This window comes from Pyxicephalus adspersus, chromosome 10 (assembly GCF_032062135.1).
Source record: "Pyxicephalus adspersus chromosome 10, UCB_Pads_2.0, whole genome shotgun sequence".
NCBI lineage: Eukaryota > Metazoa > Chordata > Amphibia > Anura > Pyxicephalidae > Pyxicephalus > Pyxicephalus adspersus.
Genome location: NC_092867.1, coordinates 56,830,299 through 56,853,843, shown reverse-complemented (window position 1 = coordinate 56,853,843; position 23,545 = coordinate 56,830,299). Strand labels below are relative to the sequence as shown.

General features: G+C 45.2%; 2 protein-coding genes across 3 annotated transcripts; one reads left to right on the top strand and one right to left on the bottom strand.

The window, feature by feature from the left end:
• Nucleotides 1-938: 938 nt before the first annotated feature.
• On the top strand, nt 939-15,353 carry LOC140338888 (uncharacterized). The gene is made up of 7 exons (XM_072423207.1): nt 939-1,025; nt 2,081-3,748; nt 12,010-12,087; nt 12,460-12,594; nt 12,670-12,906; nt 13,002-13,113; nt 13,896-15,353. The coding sequence occupies exons 2-7, from the start codon at nt 2,120-2,122 to the stop codon at nt 15,275-15,277; spliced, it is 3,573 nt and encodes a 1,190-aa protein (XP_072279308.1). The 5' UTR covers nt 939-1,025; nt 2,081-2,119; the 3' UTR covers nt 15,278-15,353.
• A 3,477-nt stretch (nt 15,354-18,830) lies between these two features.
• On the bottom strand, nt 18,831-22,574 carry LOC140339014 (uncharacterized). Of its 2 annotated transcripts, XM_072423491.1 has the most exons (6): nt 21,937-22,574; nt 21,739-21,853; nt 21,432-21,623; nt 21,225-21,353; nt 21,034-21,148; nt 18,831-20,325 (listed from the first exon to the last, which is right to left on the bottom strand). In XM_072423491.1, exons 2-6 carry the CDS (start codon nt 21,847-21,849, stop codon nt 19,253-19,255), a joined length of 1,620 nt encoding a protein of 539 aa, XP_072279592.1. In that variant the 5' UTR covers nt 21,850-21,853; nt 21,937-22,574; the 3' UTR covers nt 18,831-19,252. The 2 variants fall into 2 exon arrangements, with proteins under 2 accessions (XP_072279592.1, XP_072279591.1); XM_072423490.1 differs by having other exon boundaries at nt 21,739-22,574.
• Nucleotides 22,575-23,545: the final 971 nt, after the last annotated feature.

Genomic DNA, 23,545 nt, shown 5'->3' with positions numbered 1-23,545 from the left:
AGCTGAGGTGGACAGTGGCACCTTGGTAGTGATAAAAACATGATGGATAGCCAGATAAATATCACAAAAATTATCTTACGAAGATGAAGTGGGATGGATGGTGGAGATACATTGATGATGTTCCTATGGACCCCAAAGAGAACATCTTGATCCTCCATTATATGAAGAGTGTTCTATTATGTCTGTAAACCCATTTTCTACACATTTATATGAAGAAATTACAATATAATAGCAATAGTTTTATGTAGTAATAATGTTTCAGTTAATACCGACAAACCAGGTTTTGTGGTCTTCTGCTTTTAATCCCATGTGGTGACCTAAAGGTGGGAATGAATCAGGGGAGGGCTTGCTATTAGTGCATGAGGACCCCCTGAGACTTAGGGGACCATCTGTGTATGTTGGTGCTTAGGAAGTAGGTAAATAGGCCCAGGGGGGCTTAAGTGATCACTAAAAGAAAGTAATTGGTAAACAACCCAAGCAGCCCATGGCATCTTACCAGAGGGGATGGTAATAATAGGTTTATCATATGAGGGCCTGGTCCAGGTATTGTCATGATCACTTTCTGTTATTCCTATCACCATATTCATAAAGTGGTGATAAAGGGAGCTGAGTCCAGCACTCTACTACTTATGGGAGATTTTCCCTCACTTCCTGTCCTTGACAAACAACAGGAAGTAATAAAATATAGTCAGTGCTGATAGCAAAAAAAACAGCACTGCTACACAATAATATTATTTGTGCTCTTTGTAAAGTGAGACTTTACAAAGTGAGAGTAGAAAATAAATGAATGTGCTCTGCCTAATTTTCCTATGCGACCTTAGGAGACCTCTGCCCTCATTCAAAATGGCGAAAACGCACCGTGCGTCCAGTGACGTTCCTTCTATTGTCTCGTGCGAGACGTCGCCTGAAGCGCGCATGCGCACAAGTAGCCGAGCCATTACGTGTAGGGGTCAGTGTGTGTGTGAGCGGAAGCGGGAAACCGCGAGAGTGGTGGCTCCGATTGGGTACCGGGCGGATACGGTCAGGTGTGTTTTATTTGGCTGGCGGGCGTTATGGGGGGCTTCTAGGGAGAGCCTTTAAGATCACCCAAGCACCTGCTTTACCGGGCGATATGTCCCGCGTATTGGATTGAGGCGGCTGCAGGTTGTATCTGTGATCAGCAGATGGCGCTGTTTCACGTTCACGTCGCTCCATAGGATTCTATTGTCTGCCGAATGTGGCTTCAATGTTCAACGCGTCCAGCAGATGGCGGCAAGTACATCCCTGCCATGTGATAGACCTGGTGCCCCAGACTTCCATTGTACAATGAATTATTGTTTAAAGGGCTCTTTCCCCTGGGCGTATTCAACCCCCCCCCCTATTTACTAAATGATTAAAAAAGAAATGGCATTGGAGGTTTTATAGTGCCACCTACTGCTGCCATTGGTTTTTCCTGCATGCTGGTGGGCAGGAAGCTTAACCAGTAATTCAGCCATTCTTGCAGGAGCTTTGACAGCTGCTAGGGATTCCCTTACATATACCTTTCCATGAATGTGTGACGGATCCACTTTCACCTGCATGCGTCACTTACAGAACGAGAGAGCAGAGCTGACTTTGTGTGTTGCTTTTAATATTTCTGTGAATAAAGTGAACCAGATCATTTACCAGCATTTTTTCCATGAGATTATATGAGCAGTGAACCTATTATAAGCATGGTGTGTGTGTGTGTACATATATATATATATATATATATATATGTGTGTGTGTGTAAAAGCCTCCCTCGGGTAGACATTCCAAAGCCCTGAGACTACTGTGGGGTGCTGCCATCCTGGATGTGATGTCAACATTCCCAACAGGCTCAAGTGACGCTCTGAAATATATATTTCCAGGAGAGGGCCATGCTGGGGATTGGCTGATCACATAAAGGCCTTGTCTGCAAAGGGTTGGGACCTGATACTTCTCTGTTGCTCTTATATTTCAGTTTGGTCCACGTTGCGGGCTGGACACAGGGGTCAGGGTTATGTTTTGGATGTGCATGGTTACAGAAGATTGTATTGGCTGGTTTGATTGACAGCTTGACCTTTCTGTCATCCATCAACAGGACCTTTCTTCTGGAATCCCATCGTGATCCGTCTCCGGCATGAGTCGAGAAGGCCCTCTTTCGGCATCCCTTGACAACAGCAGACAGAACGGCGAGCATGCTCAGACTCACCCAGGATATCGCACAATCATCGGCCTGCGGGAAGAGACTGTTATCATTCACCCACGATCTCCAGTGAGCACGCCCCCCCTGGAAGAGACTGCGACTTCTCAGCCTTCTTCCCCTGAAAGCACCACCCTCGAGGATCAAACCGTCATCATTAATCCCGATTCTCTTGCAAGCAGCGCCCTGGTGGAAGAGACTGTCTTCGTTAACCCAGATTCCAGCAGTGATTCTGACGAAGCTGAGAGAGATGATCGTCCAGAATCACCTGCCAGTATTGGCCCCGATAAAGAGAACATTGATTTAAACTCAAAGTCTCCTGCAAGCAGCACTCCGCATGAAGGGGCAGATGACGATCCCCCCGAATCACCTGTAAACGCCATCATTGAAGCAGGGACTGTTATCATTAATCCAGAATCCCCACCCAGCTCTGGTCCTGATGAAGAAGCCCCCGACCTTGGCTCCAAACCCCAGGAGCTCCCTATCAACCTGTCCGTAAGAGCAAGCAGAAGCCGCACCAATGCCGAAAATGGTACAAAGGCAGCCAGTGAAACCACTCTGCACGTCTGCTCTGAATGCAAAAAATGTTTCACCTCCCGCGCTGGGCTGCTTATTCACCGCAAGATCCATAAGGAGAAGTTCCTGATGATCTGCTCAGAGTGCGGCAAGTGCTTCCGCGGCAAGGCCAAGTTTCTTGAGCACCAGCAGCTCCACTCGGGCGAGAAAGCCTTCAAGTGTTCTGACTGCAGCAAGTCGTTTACCAAGAAGTCTTACCTGGTGGCCCACCAACGGACACACTCCAATGAAAAGACCTATACCTGCCCGCAGTGTGGCAAGACCTTCAGTAGTGCCACTTCCCTCAGTCACCACAAGAGGAGCCACAAAGAGCAGTTCCTGTGCAGTGAGTGTGGAAAACGGTTCCCAAGTAGCCAGAGGCTTCTCGCTCACCAGAAGACTCACCTGGGAGTGAAGCCATTTGGCTGCCAAGAGTGTGGAAAGCGGTTCAGCAGCAAGCAGTACCTCTACATCCACCAGCGGATGCACGCAGTGGAAACTCCATTTTGTTGCTCGGAATGTGGCGTTAGTTTCCCTACAGATGAGACACTGGCGGCGCACCAGAAGGAACACAGCGAAGAAAAGCAGTATTTTTGCGACGAATGTGGGAAGGGCTTCACCACCAAACAGTACTACATTGTCCACCAAAGGAACCACACTGGTGAGAAGCCCTTCTCCTGCACCGACTGTGGCAAATGCTTCATTAGCAACAAGAACCTCAAGTCCCACAAGCGAGTCCACACGGGCGAGAAGCCCTACTCCTGTTCGGACTGCGGCAAAAGCTTCAGCAGCTACCGGAACCTCACAAAACACCAGCGGATCCACACCGGGGAGAAGCCATATTCTTGCCCGCAGTGCGGCAAGTGCTTTATTAGTAACCACAACCGTGTCCGGCACCTGAAAATTCACACTGGTGAAAAACCCTTTCTTTGTGCTGTGTGCGGGAAGTGTTTCAACCAGAGATCCAACTTGATCACACATCAAAAGGTTCATGCGAAAGAACAGCTGTATTGACATGAGAACACTGGGGCTACAAGCTATACTACATAGGTGCAGACAAATCCCAGGGACCAGGTCATGGAGACCCCCAGGGGGAAAAAAATCCTGTCGTCCAAGTGTTTTCCATTTTTTTTAACCTATTGTTGGCTGGGACACGTGGCTACATGGATCCTGAAGCTCTTGGTGTAGCCTAGATGGACTGGTAAATGGTCCATCACTTGTCCAGTAATGAGCAGGATATTACAGGTTTTTTAAAGGGGATTTCTAAGAAAACAACCCTCTGTCAAATGATTGGACCCCTTTGTTTTACTGCACTTTTAGTTTACCCACCTTTGGAAGTCGGACGCTCTAAGATATTATGCCCCATCTGGTGGCACAAACTTCTGCCCATAACTTGGTAAACTATTGATAGGTAAAGCCTTTCATTCTCCTAGCCTATGGTTCTCAACCAGGGTTCCTCCAGAAGTTGCTGCTCCTCGAAGAGGTCCAAATTGTTAAGCAGAGGGTTTGTTTTAGTTTGGGAGATTCCCTTTAAACCCTTCATACGGTGTCTTATGTCGAGGAACATTATGAAGTATGGCATTAGATGTACAGTTACAACCCTTCCCTCTTCCTCATTTACTCTTGGGAAGATTCTATAGGTTCCCCAGATGAATCCAGACCTCTCTTGTAGAATGTACTTGTCCCTGATGTTAGAGGACCCCAAGTGATCCTCTAACGAGGCTTCGGTAATTGGTAAATAATAATAATGGATAATATGTAATTGGCTACCACGGGTGGCTGTGTGGGGTAAGTACTTTGTGTCATTGATGAGGTATCAGAACTACGTGGTCATTCCCCCTAGACTGATGCTTTAGGTAGTGGAGGGTAGGCCCTCACCTATTCTGATGCAGGTAAGGGTTGGTGGCTCAAACTGAACCCCCAAATACTCAATCATCACTGCCTGATGCTTGTTCTCAGCTCCTGCCTCCTTCTCCACATTGTGAGATTATATAATGAGCCCATTGGCAGCAGATAGAACAATGAATAATGTGGGAGGAGCTGGGAACACGGGTTCAATACTCTCAGTCCACAAAGATATTTGGAATTTTTTTTATAGCAGGGTTTAGTTTATCAGCAAGTTTTAATGAACCCTTTACTGTCACTGTGTGGCGGCTGGAAAAGTTTAGGAAACAGCAAATCAGTTTTGGCGACTTAGTTGTGTCTTGCAAGGGAACCAGTCTCATTAGGGATTATTCAAGAATCTCAGATATTTTCCGGTTGTGCAGCTTTATCGATGAAAGTTTACATCGAGCATGTTGAGAGTCGGGAGTGAGGGATCATCTGAAATCTGATAACTGTTACCCTGTCAAGACCTCGTACACCACAGTCTCCAAGCTCCTTGGTGTGCATAACAGCAGATAACCGGGATACATATTTTCCGTTTTACTTAGGTGGGGGGTTGTTATGTGATGTTGTCACCTGCACTGGACCGCTGGGGCACAACATTCCCCCCTGACTCCTGAATCAGCCCAGTTGTGACTGGTTCTTTTTTAACTTTGCAAATCACATTTTATGGTTGCTTTTAGCTGGATATGTGTACCCAAAAAATGCCTAATGGGCAGCAACACTAAAAACTTTTACTGGTCACATACTTTTCTTTTTTCCATTGAACCCCTCGCATAGGAAGGTTGACCAGAATTTCCAGGCCTGCAGTCTCCGCCCGACTCCAACCTTGACTATAGACTACTAATTAGCACTGTGCTGGTGATGCCACCACCCGCGCAACACCATTCAAGTATTCCTCCCACCCCTCCTTCTGGCCTTTTAGGAATAATATCTCAACGTTTTCTGATTCCAGTGATGCGTGGGTGAGACCCAAGATGGTAAAAAAGGTCGTCAGGCACCTTTGTGTGGGTTCTTTCCAGAGGCAGCTGCAATCTGCACCATACTTGACCTGAGGTGACCAGTAGGGTTCCTCCCCGAATCATAGGAAGTTTGTTAGGTCTTATGGACTACATATGACAAGTTCGGTTAATATAATCAGTGCCCTCCTGGGGCAGATGGACAGGGGCCTACACAGAGAATGTCCACATGAATTCATTTAGACCCAAGTTTTTTTTTTATTATTATTATGACATGGTCATATGTTTGGATGTTCTAGGTGGCTAGGACGGTGCTGACACCTCAAGAAGTTGTGAAATCATAGGAATGCCAATGTGATGAATTTGGGGGAAAAAATAAAATGTTTTTTCTCAATTAAATTGTAAGAAAACAACTATTTGTGATCTCCTGTGTCTGAGTGATTCTTTACAGACACTTTGGGAATTGTTCATAGAGGGCAGAAGTGTTTCTAAGGGTTCCCACAAAAGAAATATGCACCTCATTCCCCTCCTCTATTTCCTCATTCATCCAAGAAATGAAAACTTTGAACTGCAAAGGTAAAAAAAAACATTGATAGGAAATAAAGGCACTGGCCTTTATTTTAGTCTTGTAAAGGTGGACCAGCTCCACTCTGGTACTCTGATTTTGATTTTTCACAGCATACATTAGAAGCTGCAGGAAGTTATATCCTGGCTGGCTTTTGTCCCGCCCCTGGTACTCCCTGGCCTCTCATATTCATTGGAGTTCACTTCTAACAGTCATATAGGCTCAGCCTTACATGTGGCTATTACCTAGGGCGATCTGCGCCCTCTGCCGAATGACAAATGCCCAACAAAACACTTGCAAAACTGCTCCTCAGATTCAGCCATTGTGTACGCTATAGATGATGGGTCTTGGCAGGATTACTGGGGCAGGGTGCTGTGATGTTTTCAGGAAGCACTGCACCGGGCCCCTTCTAACAGTCATAATCTGCATATAAAAGCAAAGAAAAATGATGCTTCTGGCAGGAAGTATTGATGTCATCACACAGCTCAGTCTGCAAGCTTCAGAATAGAGATCAGGTCTCTATAAAAGCCTGCTTACCTTAATTTCATAGGAGCCCTGTGACATTAAGGGCCCCGTCGGGTGATTTTGTTTTGGAAGTGTGATGGTTGTCATACTCTATGCGGTAGAAAGGAAACCAAAGGTGTCAGTACATATGAAAAATCCCCCTCTCACCTGTCTATACCCACAGAAATGTCTCCTTCTTGGGGATAACCCAGGAGACCGAGAGATTAAGGAGTTGTAGCATTGCAAGGTACAAGTGATGATGACCTGGGGACAAAAGTGATGTGTATTTTTTTTCTATGGGGACTGGTTTAAATTCCAGGCCTAGCACCAACAGGGATAGGGGAATATTTGGGGTTTGCTCAGAGTTTAGCTAAAAAAATGTCAAAAACATAAGCTACAAATGTCCCACCACCCGTTTAAGACCTACGGCCACCTGAACAATCCTTACAATTAAAACTTGCTGTCTTAGACCTGGTCTGGCAACACACAATATAGTTTCTGTCTCCTTAGCCCAATACCCCATCTCCTGTTATTTCATTGGAATTGATGGAGGGAACACAGAGCACTTTGGGGTACACAGGCATCAAAAACACCAATTCATGTTTACTGTGTGGATCCTTCGGGTTGCTGGAGTTCTGGGTCAAGCAGCAGCCAGAAAGGTAGGTATATACCCTCTCAGGAGAAGAGGAGACTTCTGCTTTTTCTTTACCTGGGCGCGGACTCAAGTGTCTCCCGGTCTTCACCAGAGCACCCGCAAGGGATGATATTCTGCTGGCCCGAATAGCCACCGGACTACTTTGCTGCGGTCGCAGCCCCCAAGCTCTTCCCACCAGGGGAAAGTGGGACAGAGGTGTAGGTATAGGGACTGCACTGAACAAGTTGGATTACAGCAGGAGGTATGGTCCAGGCAGCAGACAAGTGTAGGCCAGGTACAAGCACAGGTGAGGAATACAAAAGGGCACGAATGGCAGAGTGTGACTGAGCAGGTAACAAGGCTGAGGATCCAGAAACTGGAGTCATGGAGGTATAATTAAGGTTAGCAGCCAATAGCAGGACAAGGTGGGAACCGGGAATTATTGGCTGCTATGCATTTCCTGAAAACCCCTTCAGCTGTAAACAATCTGTGAAAGTGCTAAAAAAGGCACAACTTTGCACAGCTAAAGGAAGGCTGAGGATGCTGCACGCTGCTGGACAGATGATCTGCAGACGGAGGTAACAGTGTCTGAAATACATAAAGGCATTCTAAACCTGTGAGCGCTGGGTATGAAGCCTTTGATTAGACCTGACAGGTATACTTTAACTTAAGCCAAGCCCTCAATAATTATTTTCAGTTTTATTATGTACAGTGGCAGCGACACAGCTAGCTTTGCCGTCACAACATAATACAATAGAAGTTCTGCTGTCTTTCTCTTCCTGCACAGCATGCAAAGAACAATGGTTCGTGCCTTTTACTGCCAATGTAGAATTAAATACTGTGAATGTAGATTAAATAAACCTAAGGATGTTATACACTGCAAAGTGGGGTGATTGTTAGCTAAATCTTCAAGGATACAATGTTGCAGGAACAAATTCCTGCAATTCTGAGAATATGTCTTTGATCTGGAAACCTTCAGCTTACAGTCGGGAGGTGAGAGGTGGTAAATAACCCTATTATTGACGTTGTGTGGGCAAAAAATAGGAAGGAAGAATCTTAATTGATTTGACAAATTTTCATTTCAGCAATGGAAGCTGCATGTTGCTCACCATGTTTGCTTGTGGGTGAGATAAAGATGAAGGCCCCTACCCAGAACGAGCGCTCTTCACAGGAGTGTGACAATGACAGCCTAGAGTTTTCTTGGTGGACCCATTCTTAGACCTCAACATAAACCTTCAAAGTTCACCATTTCTATGGAGTATGGATCCCCATGATTACTTCCTGAAACATCCAGTCCATATTCAGTTTGGGGGGGGTGGGTTGTTAAATTAGGGTGCAGAGAATACAAATCAATGACCCACGTAGTTTAAAGTATTCGAAAGACTTCATAGTTCATGAATATATCAGAAATGATTATATCGGAATAGTGAAAAGATTAGGAGGGTTCTAAACAAATGAAGATGCTATAGCCACTCAGACAAGGAGAGTAATAGTAAATAAGGTAACGGACATTCCCAAACATTCTACAAGGTTCCAGAGCTGTGTGCATGCAAAGTTGAGAGAATAGACATGCTTTGTTCTGGCTTCTGTGTGTTTGGGGTTATCAGTCAAAGACAAAGATATATAAACAACTTATAAAATCTATGCCCCCCTCAAAAAAATTCCCTTGACGCCTTGCTGGTCAAGTATATTTTCCGGTGTGACAACAGCTGTGTTTTGCTGACGTAGTTCTTCCCACACTCGGAAGGGAAATATGGTTTTTCTCCTGTATGAAGTCTCATATGGACTAAAAGGTTGGATTTTACTGTGAAGGTCTTGCCAAACTCTGCACAAGAATGTGGCCTCTTTCCCGTGTGAGTTTGCTGGTGAAGGATCAAGTGGGCATTTTGTTAAAAACGCTTGCCACAAATAGTTCAAGAATAAGGTCGGTCTGTATTGTGGTTCTTTTGTTGGCGGATGAGGAGAGATTTGGTAAAGAAACACTTCTTACACTGGGGGCAGGAAAACGGTCTTATCCCCGTATGAACCTGGGCGTGTCTCATGAGTTGGCAGTTGCTGATGGGACTTACTGAAGGACTTACCCCACTCATGAATAAGGGTTGTCCATGGTATGTAGCCTCTCATGGGTCACAATATTCTGCTTTAGTGAAAAGGACTTTCCACACAACAAACAAAAGTAAGGTTTCTCTCCTGTGTGACTCCTTTGATGGTACACCAGTGCTGAGAAGCACCTACAAACCTTCCGGTACTACTGAACACACAAATGGGTTTTCCTTGGGTGGATGGTTGGGTTCAGCAGGCGTTTTGAATAAATACTGGTTATAATCTCTGCGTATATACAAGTCTGAGGTTGCTAATGTAGACCACAGACAGACCACAGTCCCAGATACCATAGAAAGAACCATAATTTCTGTAAAAAACAGAACATCAAGTCATATTTGATTCCATCAACGGAACAATAAGCTTTATCTGGGGCAAAAATACAGACTTTACCCTACCTTTTAATAAGAACATTTAGCCATAACTGGTGCCGACCAAAGAACACAATGCAACGCAATGCCAGGTGCCTTCTAGAGGTTATTGAGCCATATCTGGTGCCAACCAAGGAGCACAACGTGTCTGATATCTTCTAGAGGTCAGTGAGCCATATCTGGTGCCAACCAAGGAGCACAACACCATGTCTGATATCTTCTAGAGGGCAGTGAGCCATATCTGGTGCCAAGTAAAATACATCAGGTCTGATTGTTTGCTTTTTTTAAAGGAACATTACATTTTTCCCTCAAGACCCTATCACAGAAGATAAAGACCCCATGGATGGTCTGGAGCCCCCAAACCTTTTTATTGCTAATACCTCTTTCAGATGTCAGGGTGCCCACAGATCTGTGTACCCCCTATGGATCTCTAGATATCACTGCCCCTGGAACATCACCCGACCCCCTAGGGCTGGAGGCCTCACAAGTGTGACAAATGCTTCAGATGTAAACAAATTCTGCTGCAGCACCACAGTGGGGGAACCTTGGAGTCCACTGGCATTTGTTAAGCTAAAGGTCCCAGCAGCTAAATAAACTGTATTGGGGGGGGGCAAAGGACGACAAGTCTGCACCCTGCAGGGGCAAAACACAGGCTGAAAGGAAAGCAAAGGAAGAGCGACTCAACCGCACACATACACCCGTGCTACAACAAAATGGCCGCTGCACAGCCTACTGCGCTGAACTCCAAGAAAATGGCCGCCGGTGGAAACGCCGTGCGTTGCCATGCCTACAGCCGTCTGCTGCGGCCATGTTGGGTGTGGGCAGTACGGCGTGGAAATTCCGGAGAGGAAGTGGGCAAGCCATAGAGCGGATGTGGGCTGCAAATCCTTTGTATTCAGTATAGAGGGGTACGGAGAGGAAGGTGAGTGTGCTCTCGGGGTGGACCCCAATATCCTGCTTTATATTATAAAGGGGGGAGGAAATAAAGACTTATATTCGTTCTGGAATTATACTATTCATGTCCAGGGTGGTATGATGAGTCTGTGACATCAAAGAGGACCAGTCATCATGACATTAGTGCAAGATGTCTCCAGATCATGGAGATGCATGCTTACCTGTCATAGATTGATATCTGTCTCAGATGTATTTGCGCTGCCCTAGCCTCACTCTGCAGCTGCAATGTCAGCGGGGTTCAGAGGTCGCCTCTAGCCATGTGGCCGACGCCCTGTTGACCACACATGCTGCCTCCCAGCTCCATAGTCTGTCTAACTGTAGGAAATAACAAAATACCCTATTTTGAGGAGGAGGTAAGCACATGAGGGTTATCTTTCTTGCTATTCCTGTGTGGACTCGGGAGCTGTAAGGCAAGCAGTAGGGTGGGGGCTGTAAAATGCATATGCGGGACACATAGGTCAACTTTTCAGCCCTAAATGGTGGATTGTGAAGGTTTTCGAGCAGAGGATCCTACGTGGGAAATGGGTGCATTGGCTGGATTGATCATGACCAGAAAAACAGCGAGGATCAGCCTATAGGGACCAGAGCAGATACCCCATCTATTATTTATATATCATCATGTTATGTCCTACTGTCCCTCACAATCTAATGTCCTCATTGTGGTCATTGTCCAATTTTCCTAACATGGGGAAGCCAATATGTTCTGGTGATAGTGGATGACAACCATGGAGGGAGAACCTTCAGACTCCATGTATATGGTTTCCTGGCCTTGATTCAGCCGTAGTGCTGCAAGACTAGAGTACCAGCTCTAATGGTCACCTGTCTTTATAAAGCTTCAACCAAATCCAGAATAGTCAAGGTGAACCCAAATAATCGACCATGTCAGGAATGTCAAGCAAGCTCTTTTCTTGCCCCATAGGGCCCCTATACCCATTGCTTAGATAGGGCTCTGATTGACCATGAAGACTGAATGAAGAGCCCTCTGTTGGTATATTTATCTACATAAATGCCTCGACTTGCCAATATGGCCAGCAGAGCGAAGCTTGGGGTGAAACACCAAGAACCTTCTGCTCATTCCAATGATGTTTTGTTGGAAGGTTTTTTCGCTTCCAGTAAAGTTTCTACTGAAAATGTTCAGAACCATATCTGTTTTCCATCCAATAGGTCATCATGAACCCAACTCTTGTCCCTGAACTTTTGTGTAGAGTCATCTTCAATTTTCCGGTTTTGTTGATCTTCACCAACTTAATCTCATTTCTTCTACCAGGAGCTGAGGCCTCTTCCTGACTGTTCCACCAAAGATGGACAAGGAGAAGAGCAAGATTACCGAGAGGTTATTGAACCTCACCTTGGAGATCGTCTGTCTGCTGACCGGAGAGGTGAGGAACATTCTGTAAGGGTCACATGGCATCACTCTTCTACATTATTAAAACACAAAACTGGCCTGAAGGGAGATCAATGTGCAGTGCTCAACCCAGACATTTTTTTTAAGCTGGGTGGGAAGAAATTTTAGGGGGGTGTCAGTCCCTGTATTGTGACCCAACTCATCAGTAACCACCCAAAAACAGCTGGGTTGTTACTGAAAAGTGCCGGGTGGTGCACCTGGCTAAAAGGGGCTGGGGAGAACACTGAATGTGAATGGGTGGGATTCTGTAATTTTCCTTCTTCCTCCATACTAACAGAAAGTGATAAGATATCACTGGGGGGTGAGGAGGATTCTTAGAGTGATTTTATTGCTGTTTTTATTACAGAATTTTCCTCCGGTGAAGTCTGGTGACAATGTGACCATCACAGTTCCTCAACTGCAGTCTCTGATACCTGAGAAGACCAAAGGCAAGAAAATTCTAGAAGTTACCGACAAGATCATTGAGCTGCTGACGGGAGAGGTGAGCAGTGCCGGGAATTCTGGGACTTTATTATGGGATGTGTCTGGATGGTGACTGTTTCATTGTGTGTGTCAGGTTCCTGTAAGGTGTCAGGATGTCACTGTCTATTTCTCCATGGAGGAGTGGGAGTATTTAGAAGGACACAAGGACCTCTACCAGAGCATCATGAAGGAGCACCAGAGAAACGAGAACACCCCAATGGAGGACCAAAGGAATGAGGTTTTCATAAAAGGAAGACCAGAGAGATGTCCCAGCCCCCTATATACCATGGACTGCACCAAGGAAGACCACAACTATGCCCAGCATTATCAGGTAGGGGCTCAAAGCGTCTGAAGGCATAGCTTGACATTTTTTAACCTTTGGGTAAAACATTGCATATTCATCCAGTAATTTTATTTCGCCTTTAGAATGGACTCTTGGAAAATGTTAAAATTAAAGAGGAGGAGGAGGAAGAAGAAGATGGTATGGTGATCCTGGTGAGGGTGAAGGAGGAGGAAATTCCTATTGAGATTGGTGTAGGTGAGTGATAAACTTTTAGAGTCTCAGATTATCCGTGTTCGGGGTATACAACAATTTCTTCGGACTATTCTGAGGAGGTCAGGAGCCATCAAACTTAAGTCCCATCAGCCAAACATGGCCCTACAGTCCCAAAACAAACAAGTTGGAAACTCAGGTCCTCCTCCGGTTGGTGTGACTCGTGGTTTAGACTTCCCTTAAAAGTCCATAGGTCCTAAATGTAAATGAATTGCCTAACAGTTCTTCTACTGGTCAGCCATGAACTGGCAAGTCTCAAGTAGTTTAGCAATACAGGAACATCTGTAGGGGACCTCATCAATAGTTTTGAGGAGCCCGATGATGAGCACAACCATCAATAGACCAATACTTTTTATTGATGCATCCAAAGCTCTTCTGACTTGAGTCATCTAGCTGATGGCCCTGACTTTGGTGTCACATATAGATTACATAGAGTTCAACTTGAAACCTTGGAACAAAAATAAATCTTTATTGTCATAAACATTAAGCTCACCTTCATGCAACTCCTGCCACAGCTAAACTCTGAAGGTCAGATGGCACTTTTCACCAACCTACAGGAAGTAAATGATAATAGGCAATATTTCCAGCTTTATGGCTCTGTGAACGTTAATTTATCGCGTGAATGTTGAAATACTGACTGAAGCTGTGATAATACCTATTTGCTAATGGTCTGCTGGACATCACCTCACGGCTAAACCACTCCAGCTAGGTATACAATATAAACCTTGAATCTCCACCCTACAGTTGTGTTTTTTTCTTCCCGGCAGATGGACGCGAGCTGAACAGATCCTCGGAGACTGATGATGGCGATTCTCAATCTTTTAGATTACAAGGACATTACAGCGGGGACAGGAGACCCAGTTCCTCCGGTGCTGAGAGATCTTTTTTTGGTCAGTCCCATGTTTCTTCAGGCATGCGTTCAGAACTTTACAATGCAGACCGGGCCATGGATCTATCTAATTTTCCCGGAAGATCACATACCATTACTTCGGATTTGCATGGATCCCCAGATCCCACCAATTCTGAGGGACCTCATCTCAATAAGCCCCGTGCTACGAAATTTCATTGCCAAGAATGTGGGAAATGTTTCAACCTCAAAGCTCATCTCTTGGAGCATTTAAAAACTCACAAGACGGAGAAGCCATATTCCTGCTCCGCATGTGGGAAGTGTTTCACGGGGCAGGCCAACCTGAACCGTCACAAGAGCGTCCACACGGGGGAGCTTCCTTTCATCTGTCCCGAGTGTGGCAAGAGCTATGGGACCGTGTCCTGCCTCAATGAGCACCGTAAAACCCATAGCGACCAAGGATCATTTTCATGCGCTGAGTGCGGGAAGTGCTTCCCCACAAACTCTGCTCTCGCTCAGCACCAAGATTTCCACAATGGGGAGTCGCCGTTTTCTTGTCCCGAGTGCGGTAAGTGTTACAAGCGTAGGTGGGAGCTCCTGAAACATCAGAAGGTTCACACTGGAGAGAAGCCATTCTCGTGTTCAGAGTGTGGTAAAAGTTTTGTCTGGAAGTTTGCACTGAACACTCACCTGAGGCGTGTTCACTCTGCAGAGGGAACATTCCTGTGCACTATTTGTGGAAAGCTTTACCCATGTCGGTCACGGCTTGTGGAGCACCAGAAGACCCACTCGGGGGAGAAGCCATATTCCTGTGCTGAGTGCGACATGCCCTTCTCCTCCAGGACCGAGTTGGTGCACCACCAAAGATCCCACACCGGCGACAAGTCCTACCAGTGCTTGGAATGTGGCAAGTCTTTCACGTGGACCTTCCAGCTCCGCACCCACCAGCGCATTCACACAGGAGAAAAACCATTCTCTTGCTCTGACTGCGGCAAGAGCTTCACTCTGATGGCGCTGCTCCGGAGACACCAAAAACACCACACCGGTGACAAGCCCTACTCCTGCTCAGAGTGCGGCAAACGGTTCATCACCAGGGCAGAGCTGATCGTCCACGAGAGGGTCCACCGCGGCGAGAAGCCCTTCCCCTGTCCTCAGTGCGGCAAGTGTTTCACCCAGCGCTCCCAGCTCCAGACGCACCAACGCATTCATACTGATGAAAAGCCGTATCCATGCCCGACATGCGGGAGGTGCTTTGGACGAAAGTCCCATCTGGATAAACACAAGAGAACTCACAATCGCTGAGATGTGTTTTTTTTATTACTCTGAGACGGTTTTATCCAATAAATAAATATGTAATAAAGTTTTATCCCAAACTCAACCTTGCTTTTTTTTTGCTTCATTTATAAATGTCTCTGGTGTCATTACAGAAATCACCTCTCAACCTCCACCCGGGGTTTAAAGGTTCTCCAAACTGTGTCCATATTGCTAACCAAGCTCAGTAGACCAAAAAATAGGACAACAAAATATTAAATACAACTGTCCCAAAACCATTGTACACTATGAGGATTGTTAAAGAAGGAGCAGGAGCACCCAATACTTCCTGATGGACCTTTTGATTATGGTGGGAGATCTTGTAGCTTGAGATCTTAAGATTAAAGTCCAAGCCCCCCCCTGTATATAAATTACTGAACTCGGCCAAGCTGAGATCTGATGGACAAGGGAGTCTCCTGAGAAACCAAAACTTCAGGCACTGCTGATCTTGTCCTCTGCAGCTCTTACTGGTTCCTCCTGACATCCTCTACATTTAGGTCACCAGCAGGAGGCAGTAAGAGTTCTTTGGTACTAGGGCTGCTTTAAGAAGGTATAAGGTGACTACCAATAATCTTCCAGTTGATAATAAGGGCGGGGCTACGGACAGTCAAACTGGGGAGGAAAGGGGCTAGGTGACATTGGACATCCTTCAGCCCTATCGGATTTGCTGCAGCTTCTAAGACTCTTTCACTGACAATATCCTGCAGAGACTGTACACCCTAAACAACAACAAACCCCAGACTGGGAAAAGGAAAAACAGCACAACCATGTTGATAGTAGAGCACAACAAACTGAGAGGTGAGTTTTCAGTCTTCCACTTCTCCTTTTACTGCCCAACCTCAGGCTCAGGGCAGGGACAAGACGGGTAAGTCTTACTGAACAGCAGGAGACAAAAATCCAGTCTCCTTTCCTTCGTACTCTATGGTAGAACTATGTCAATCTCAGAAATGGGTGGACAAAATAGTCTAGAAGGTAGAACAGCCCCGATAACTATTTCATCTGTGCTTACTATACAATAATACAGCCAGTGATGCCTGTGTAAAAAGCCTGTCCCCTGCCAGCATGCTGAGAATGACCCTTGCCCTTAATGTGGAACCAGTGGTTTCCCTGCAGAGGTCCGTCAAGCCACCATACTTGGGTCAGACCTAGAGTTCTCCAATTCAAAAAAAAAACATTGCTGATTGGACAGTTCTGGTTCTGACCCAGCAACAGGCCTGACCAACCAAAAAAAAGTCATTGCTTCTGTTCTTCATGGAAGCAGCGGTCTATCTGTAGGAGATCGATACTCCCCCTGATGATATAGAGCTAAAGTTTTATCTGAAAGGGTCACTGCTGAGTGGACCGCTCTAGTTCTGCCTTAACGGGGATCTGTCAGACCTGCTTAAAAAATGGAAAATGTATTACCATCATTTTGTCATGTCAGCACAAGATGGGTTAATTCTTTCTACTCCCATGACCTAACCAGATAAATTCAAGGCAGTCCATGCACCTTGTGTTCTGTAACCAGCCCTCCTCGTAAAATAAGGGTGGGTATAAATGTGCTGAGCTTATCAGGAAAGGAAAATTATGGTAAGTAATACATTTTCCTTTTTCCTGACAGCTCCATGTCAGCACACAATGGGAAATAACTAGCACCCCCAGGGGAGGGAAGCTCAAAATACGTAAAGCTCACAAGGAAACCAGACGACCAGAACTAACATCAGATAAGGCTGCCATATGACGAGGAATTTTTGGGAGAGTACTGCAAATGTAAAGTTTGCTGGTCTGTTGACCATCTACTGGAAGAAAATGGGGAGCGCATTCTCCCGAATACATGAAAGGTTGGTGTAATCTTCCGGCTGAGGCCAAGCATGGGCAACATAACTGCCGTGTCTGGGAAGAAAGGTGCTAGAAGACACCCAAGATAATCTTTAAAACTCTTCTGGCCGCAATGACAACCAGAAAAATGGCTGCCTTCAGTGATGCCAGGCCTAGTGTTTCATATCTATGACATTTTTCCTGAAATGACTGGGAAGAAACACTCATGAAGCATTATTCATAAGATACAGCGATAATTACCCCCTGTCATAACAGGGTCTTCACATCCTTTTCTCTACCAGGACCAGGCCTCCTACATTGGCTCTCTTGTATCATGAGGAGTCTGTTCTGGAAATAAATCCTTACTTCCCGCTGGTGGTTCTGGAAACAGCATAATCCGAATATCACTGCAGAGGTTCTCATGGGAAACGCCACACCAACCTTGCTTGGTCTGCCACTCATGGCTTCAGTCTAAGGGCTCTGTGACTGCCAAAAGCCTAATTCTGGCCACATATCTGACATATGTCAATGGATGTTTCCACTAGGCAACCAGCCGACACCCTAAGGTGTTTAACTGCAATCCATATCTCAGGTTTACTGAGCTCGGCGAGTCTGCTGAATCATTTGCCCGAATTCCAAGGGCTTCAGAGACTGAAATCTTTTCACACATGATTTGTAATCTTTGTTATTGGACATTGGTTGGAAAAAAAACTATATATTGTGATAACCACTTATACCGGATGAAAGACGTTCCTTAAGCTGTCAGAGCTTAGTGAACACGGTGAGCCCTGCAAAGCATTAGAACGTAATAATGATCCAATCTGCAGCACAAAGATGATCATTTCAGTGCACAGTATTGCAGGATACTCTAGTATCTACATCATATTGCATAGTGAAACTAAACAAAAGATTCAATATAGGCAACTCAATAAGGGCTCTAAACTCACAACCTCATTTACCCTTTTTTTTTTTTTACACACAGAACCATAAGACTAGTCATTGAGCCACATCCATCTGTAAAAGGTGTTTCCACCAGGTGAATCAGATTTTTAGTATTTAGCATAGAGACACATTGTCGGCATTGCACACACACACATGATGGATCCTTAGCACAGAGTATAAACAAATCTATTTGTATGATTCCTCCATCAGGTGTGAGATTTGCAGCAAACACAGAACCTGACAGACTCCATGCACTCCTGTCTGTAATACAAGACACAACTGAACACGTTATATGCATGCACATACCGCTCCTGCAGCAAGTCTGCACCTATTTATTCACATATTGTCCCTGTGGCTCCACATACAGTTTTGTCCCACTGGCATTGACCAAACATATAAAGAGATTACCATTACCTCTAAGCAACAGAGGGAGTGCATGGATTTGTGATTTGAATTTATCAAGCGCTATACCATGCCCTGAGGGACCAGCAGGGGGCTCCCCTCTAAGGTGTACAAACCATACGGGGGGACTTCACAGCCAGAGATATACTCCAGCCAGGTAGGTGACCACAACAGTGCTGAGAATACACAGGAGGAGAAGGAAATCTCTGTGTATGCCTTGAATTTATCAATTCAGCAAGGGGCTGGGGATTCGTGAGGATAATGGAGGCTGCAAATAATGACTCATCACCAGAAACAGAAGTACCACTACCTGAAGCTCCCAGCATTGGTAAAAAGACAAAAGCACAGGGAGGAGGGGCTTCTAAATGGGTATCATATGACCAGATTTATATTGGTTGCATGCTTTTTTTGTTGTCTTTAAAACAGTTTATTTGGTTTTTGCCAACAACAATCAAAAGAATAAATCTTTCCACTAAACCAAAACCAAAATAAATCAACCTAATAAAGCTTTTCAATAATAAAAAAAATACTTCTGTCAACTGGTTTGGTGCACATTTTTGCATATTTTAAAGAGTCTGATAAACATTTTTTGTCCCCGGGTATTAAAAAGAAAGAAGAAAACAGCCAGTGTCCGGTTCTTTTCACCCGCTAGTGTCCGAATAATCTTGGACATGTCACCTGATGATGAGGTTTTAAAACTGCAAGAGCTTTTTGGAGCTTAAAAAGTATAAAAAGACCTGGATCGGGTGTAGCAGCAGAAAATGATGACATAAGGACAGTTCTTTCGGGGTTTGTGGAAAAAATACAACCCTACAAGAAATGTTCTCAGGAGCAGGGCTTCACAGCAAGGACCCCAATGGCATGAAGCTCCAGATGTTTCTGGAGGGTGGATTTCCGTGCAAATTGTTTGCCGCACTGAGAACAGGGGAATGGCTTCTGACCAGTGTGTATAGTCTGGTGGTTGTCCAGGGTTGACTTTTGAGCAAAACACCTCCCACACTCCGAGCAGCAATATGGTTTCTCCCCTGTGTGAGTCCTCATGTGTTTTATGAACTGTGACTTTAAGGTAAAGCACCTGCCACACTCCGTGCAGGGCAATATGTTCTCACCTGTGTGAAGCCTCTGGTGGTTGTTGAGGTGGGACTTCTGAGTGTAAGACTTGCCGCATTCAGAACATGTAAACGGCTTTTCTCTGGAGTGACTTTGCTGATGTTTATCGAGGTCTGAGCTATGGGCGAAGAACTTCTCGCACTCCACACACGGGAACACCTTCTTGCCCAGATGCTTTCTGTGATGGTCGCCCAAAGCTGCTGGTTTCTTGCTGGGCTGGTTGCTGCCATGTGTTCTCTGGTGTTCAACCATCTTTACCAAGCTGGAAAAGCACGGATATAATGTGTTCTCACACATCTCCACTTGCTGCGTCATAGCGCTAGACGAAGATTCCTCTGGATTTGATGGTCTATATCCAAAAGGAAATCTAGATATTGGATTTGAAGAGGTGGTCTGGGAAGCAGGAGATGTTTCCTCGGGTGTGGTGGTATCTGGTGGTCTATATGGTATGGGAAGACCTGGGACAGTATCTGATTCATCGAAAGTAGGTGCTTCAAGGTGAGAAGAATCTGTTGGTGGATCAGCACCGTCAATGCTTGGATAGATATTTGAGGTAACAGCTTGTGATCTATTGGTATAAAATTCCTCAGGGTGGGAAGGAGCTGGTGATCCAGTGACACAGAGAGGTCCCTGTTTGGGGGAATATTCTTCGGCATTATCGGGGTTGGGTGATCTGTTGGTAAGGTTAAAGGCTGGATGAATTGTAGGGGAACCTTGAGATTTATCCTCATCTGTGTGAGGGGGTGAAATGTGGCATTGCACTGGAGATCCTTTGATGTTGTATTCCTCTGAAACAAAAACATAACAATATTTCATTTTAAGATCAGCCTGCACTTTAAAAAGGGGAAAACATTTATGAAGTCTGTGAACACCTGGCCATTACAGCTATATAAGCTTGTTGGACATCTAATGGCAGACAGATTCCACTCCTTTGGGAAGCCACAAAGTTTTGGAGTCCCCGGTGGGAATCTGTGCCCACTGAGCCAAAATGCTATTGGTGAGATCAGGTAATGGTGTTGGATGAGGAGACCTGGCTTGTGGTTGATGTTCCAATTCGTCCTAAAGGTGTTCAACGGGCTTAGCTGAGGTCAGGGATCTATGGAAGATACTCAAGTTCCTCCACTGCAAACCCAACAAAGCTTGCCTCTATGAAGACGGCCATGTTGGAATAGAGCCTTGGCACGTCTGAACTGCACAATTGTCCAAAATGTTTTTATATACTGTGGCAATGACTGAACCCTTAACCAGAAACAACTGAATGCAATACTTTAATGTACGAGAGAGGGCCTACAGACAAGGTAGACCAATTGGCTACATGACCATTACCCAAAAGAGGCCTCCCTTATAATCCAATGGTCAGTCAAAGGTTTTACAAATGTGGTAAGTTGGCTGGAGGAATTCTACAAGTGAAGGCTTCCAGGAGAAAAATAGAGGAAACGAAAGCTGTGAGGTCACAACCCACAGAATATTCCCTGTATTTGTTTCTTATTACTCACGGGAGCCAAACTCTGCAGTAACTTCCTCCTCCTTGCACAGATGATCGTCCACCACATACATCGCTTCTTCTTCTTCCTCTTTAATTTCAACTTTAATATTAATCCGGCCAATGCCCTAAAAAAAAAGATGGAGATTAAACACAAGAATATGAATTTTGAAGACATACCTATTGTGTCTAGGTTACATCTACCTGTTGATGGTAAGGGATCTCCTGATCTTCCTGTGTGCAATCATGGGAATACAGAGGATGGGGAGATCTCTCTGAGTAATCACTCTCGTTGGAGATACATTCTGGGACATCCTGGCACCTCACAGGAACCTGACACACACAATGATACAGTCACTATCCACTATCAATTTTACTGGATAATATCCCAGAATTCTCGGCACCACTCACCTCTCCAATAAGAAGCTCGATGAGCCTGTTGGTGATGCCTTGAATCTTCTCCGTGTTGTTTTGCTCAAGAATTAAACAGTGAGCTGGAGGCACTGCAATGGAGTTTTGGCTTCTACTCCATCCTTCTGACGCTGGTGGATGCATTCCTTGTAAGAGACCTTCAATACACGCCATCTTCACTGCGGCATATTTCTACATAGGAGGAAGAAAAGTACAAATGTCATGTGACCATCCTCCTCACCTCTCCGGTCATTTTATAATAGGTATGATGTCATGTAACCCCCTCCCTTTCATGAATCCTCCTCACCTCTCCAGTCAGCAAGTAGATGATTTCCAGGGTGAGGTCTAATATCGTCTCCATCGTCTGACTCTTCTCACCCATTGCTACATTGGCAGTTGTATTGTTTACGGCAGACATGTTCCTATAGAAGGTACAGAGATTTCATTCATTCATTCAGGATGAGAATAAAGCGGACAAACACTGCTTTCTGTGTCCTCCACATACCATGGTGTCACTATACATGAATGCTGTGCTGTGTGACAAAGCTGTGCTCCCCGTACTAAGCAGGTCAGTGCGCTTCACCCGCTGATATCTGTGCATGTCTTGGTCATTGCCATATTGCTGTTAAAAGAAAGGAAGCCCCATTTTCCTTGACATTTCCCTGACACTTTCTAAGTCGGCCGCAAATCCAGAACTTGGTTGAGGATGTGATGCAGGCGGGACCAGCATCCAATAGCATCGTATTTTAGCACATATGAGGTAAGTACATAGATCTTCCCATTTTGAGATTTTCCTCTCTTCTAAACAGATTGCTAGATGTACGGTAAAATTGATAGATGACCACCTACACCCCCCCCTAGCAATGTTCAACCTTCAGTCATTAGGATTTGACTAGGTATTAAAAGTCATGTTAAAATAAACCCTGCGCGGGGAGTAGATGGGTGATTTTCGCTTCTATAGGGACATTCGCCATGGAGGAGGGGCAGCTACGCCTCCAATGGTTCAGTACCGACAGGGTTAACAAACACAGAAGAGGAACAGAAAGCTTTGTGTTGTTTCAATTCATCTGATGGAAGAACCACATGGAAGAGGTGATGGAAGAAGCAGCATGATGGATGATGGGCCTGGGGGAGGGCACTGCTCTTGTAAACACACAAAAAAAATAATAAATATAATTTAAAAAAAAAAGTCATTACCTGCTGCCAGTTAAAGCAATGGTTTCCAACCACTTCCTGTTTTCTGACCTCTGATCTGGAATTTCCTGTTTGGCCTGCACATCACTTCCTGTCTGCATTCCAGAGATACTGCACTACATACAGACAAGGCAGTCAGTGTGTTCTGGAGGGCATGCAGAGGCACCTATCCAGGCTGAGCACATGTTCTCATCTCTGTCCCTGTACCTCCTGCATTTCTCTATCTCCTGATGGGGTTTCCCAAGCCACTATCAGGGGGGCAGGAAAACTTCAACAACTTTATTTGCTATTTACAAAGTTACACCTCAGCAAGCAGATAAAAAAAGGCAGACCCCTACAATGGCAGCATTGGGTACTAGAAATAATTTTATACAGAATGGCTGTTAAAAATTTTTATTCATACATAATCACTCATTTTATATACAAAATAACTCCACGTCGCATGGCAGGTCCACAGAATAAATATTTAAAAAATTGTCTCATTTCAGGATTTATCTCGATCTCAGTTCAGGAAGGATGCTGAGGGTGCTGCCTGTGGTGCAGACAACATTGATCGATCATGGTGATGGTTGGTTGGAGGTCCAAGGAGATGTCATCTTACTACCTGTGTCTATAGAAAAATCCTCCTATTTGACCTAATTGGCGACCAGACAATGGTGGATTGGATGACCTGGGTTGCAATTACTTTGGTTGGTTGGTTCTGTGCTCGGAGAATAAGTGGTCACTCATAGCTGATGTCCTATATGCAGTGCTCAGGTTAGGAATCACAATCTCTTCTCAGGTTTTCTATTGCTGAGACCCTTCATTCCAAAAGTCCGTCGGTCTGCACACCTCCTATACCCATCATGAGGGGTTCCAATGGAGTAAGTGTGAACACCTTGGTGCTCATGAACACCCGAAGATTTGCTGGCATATTAAAA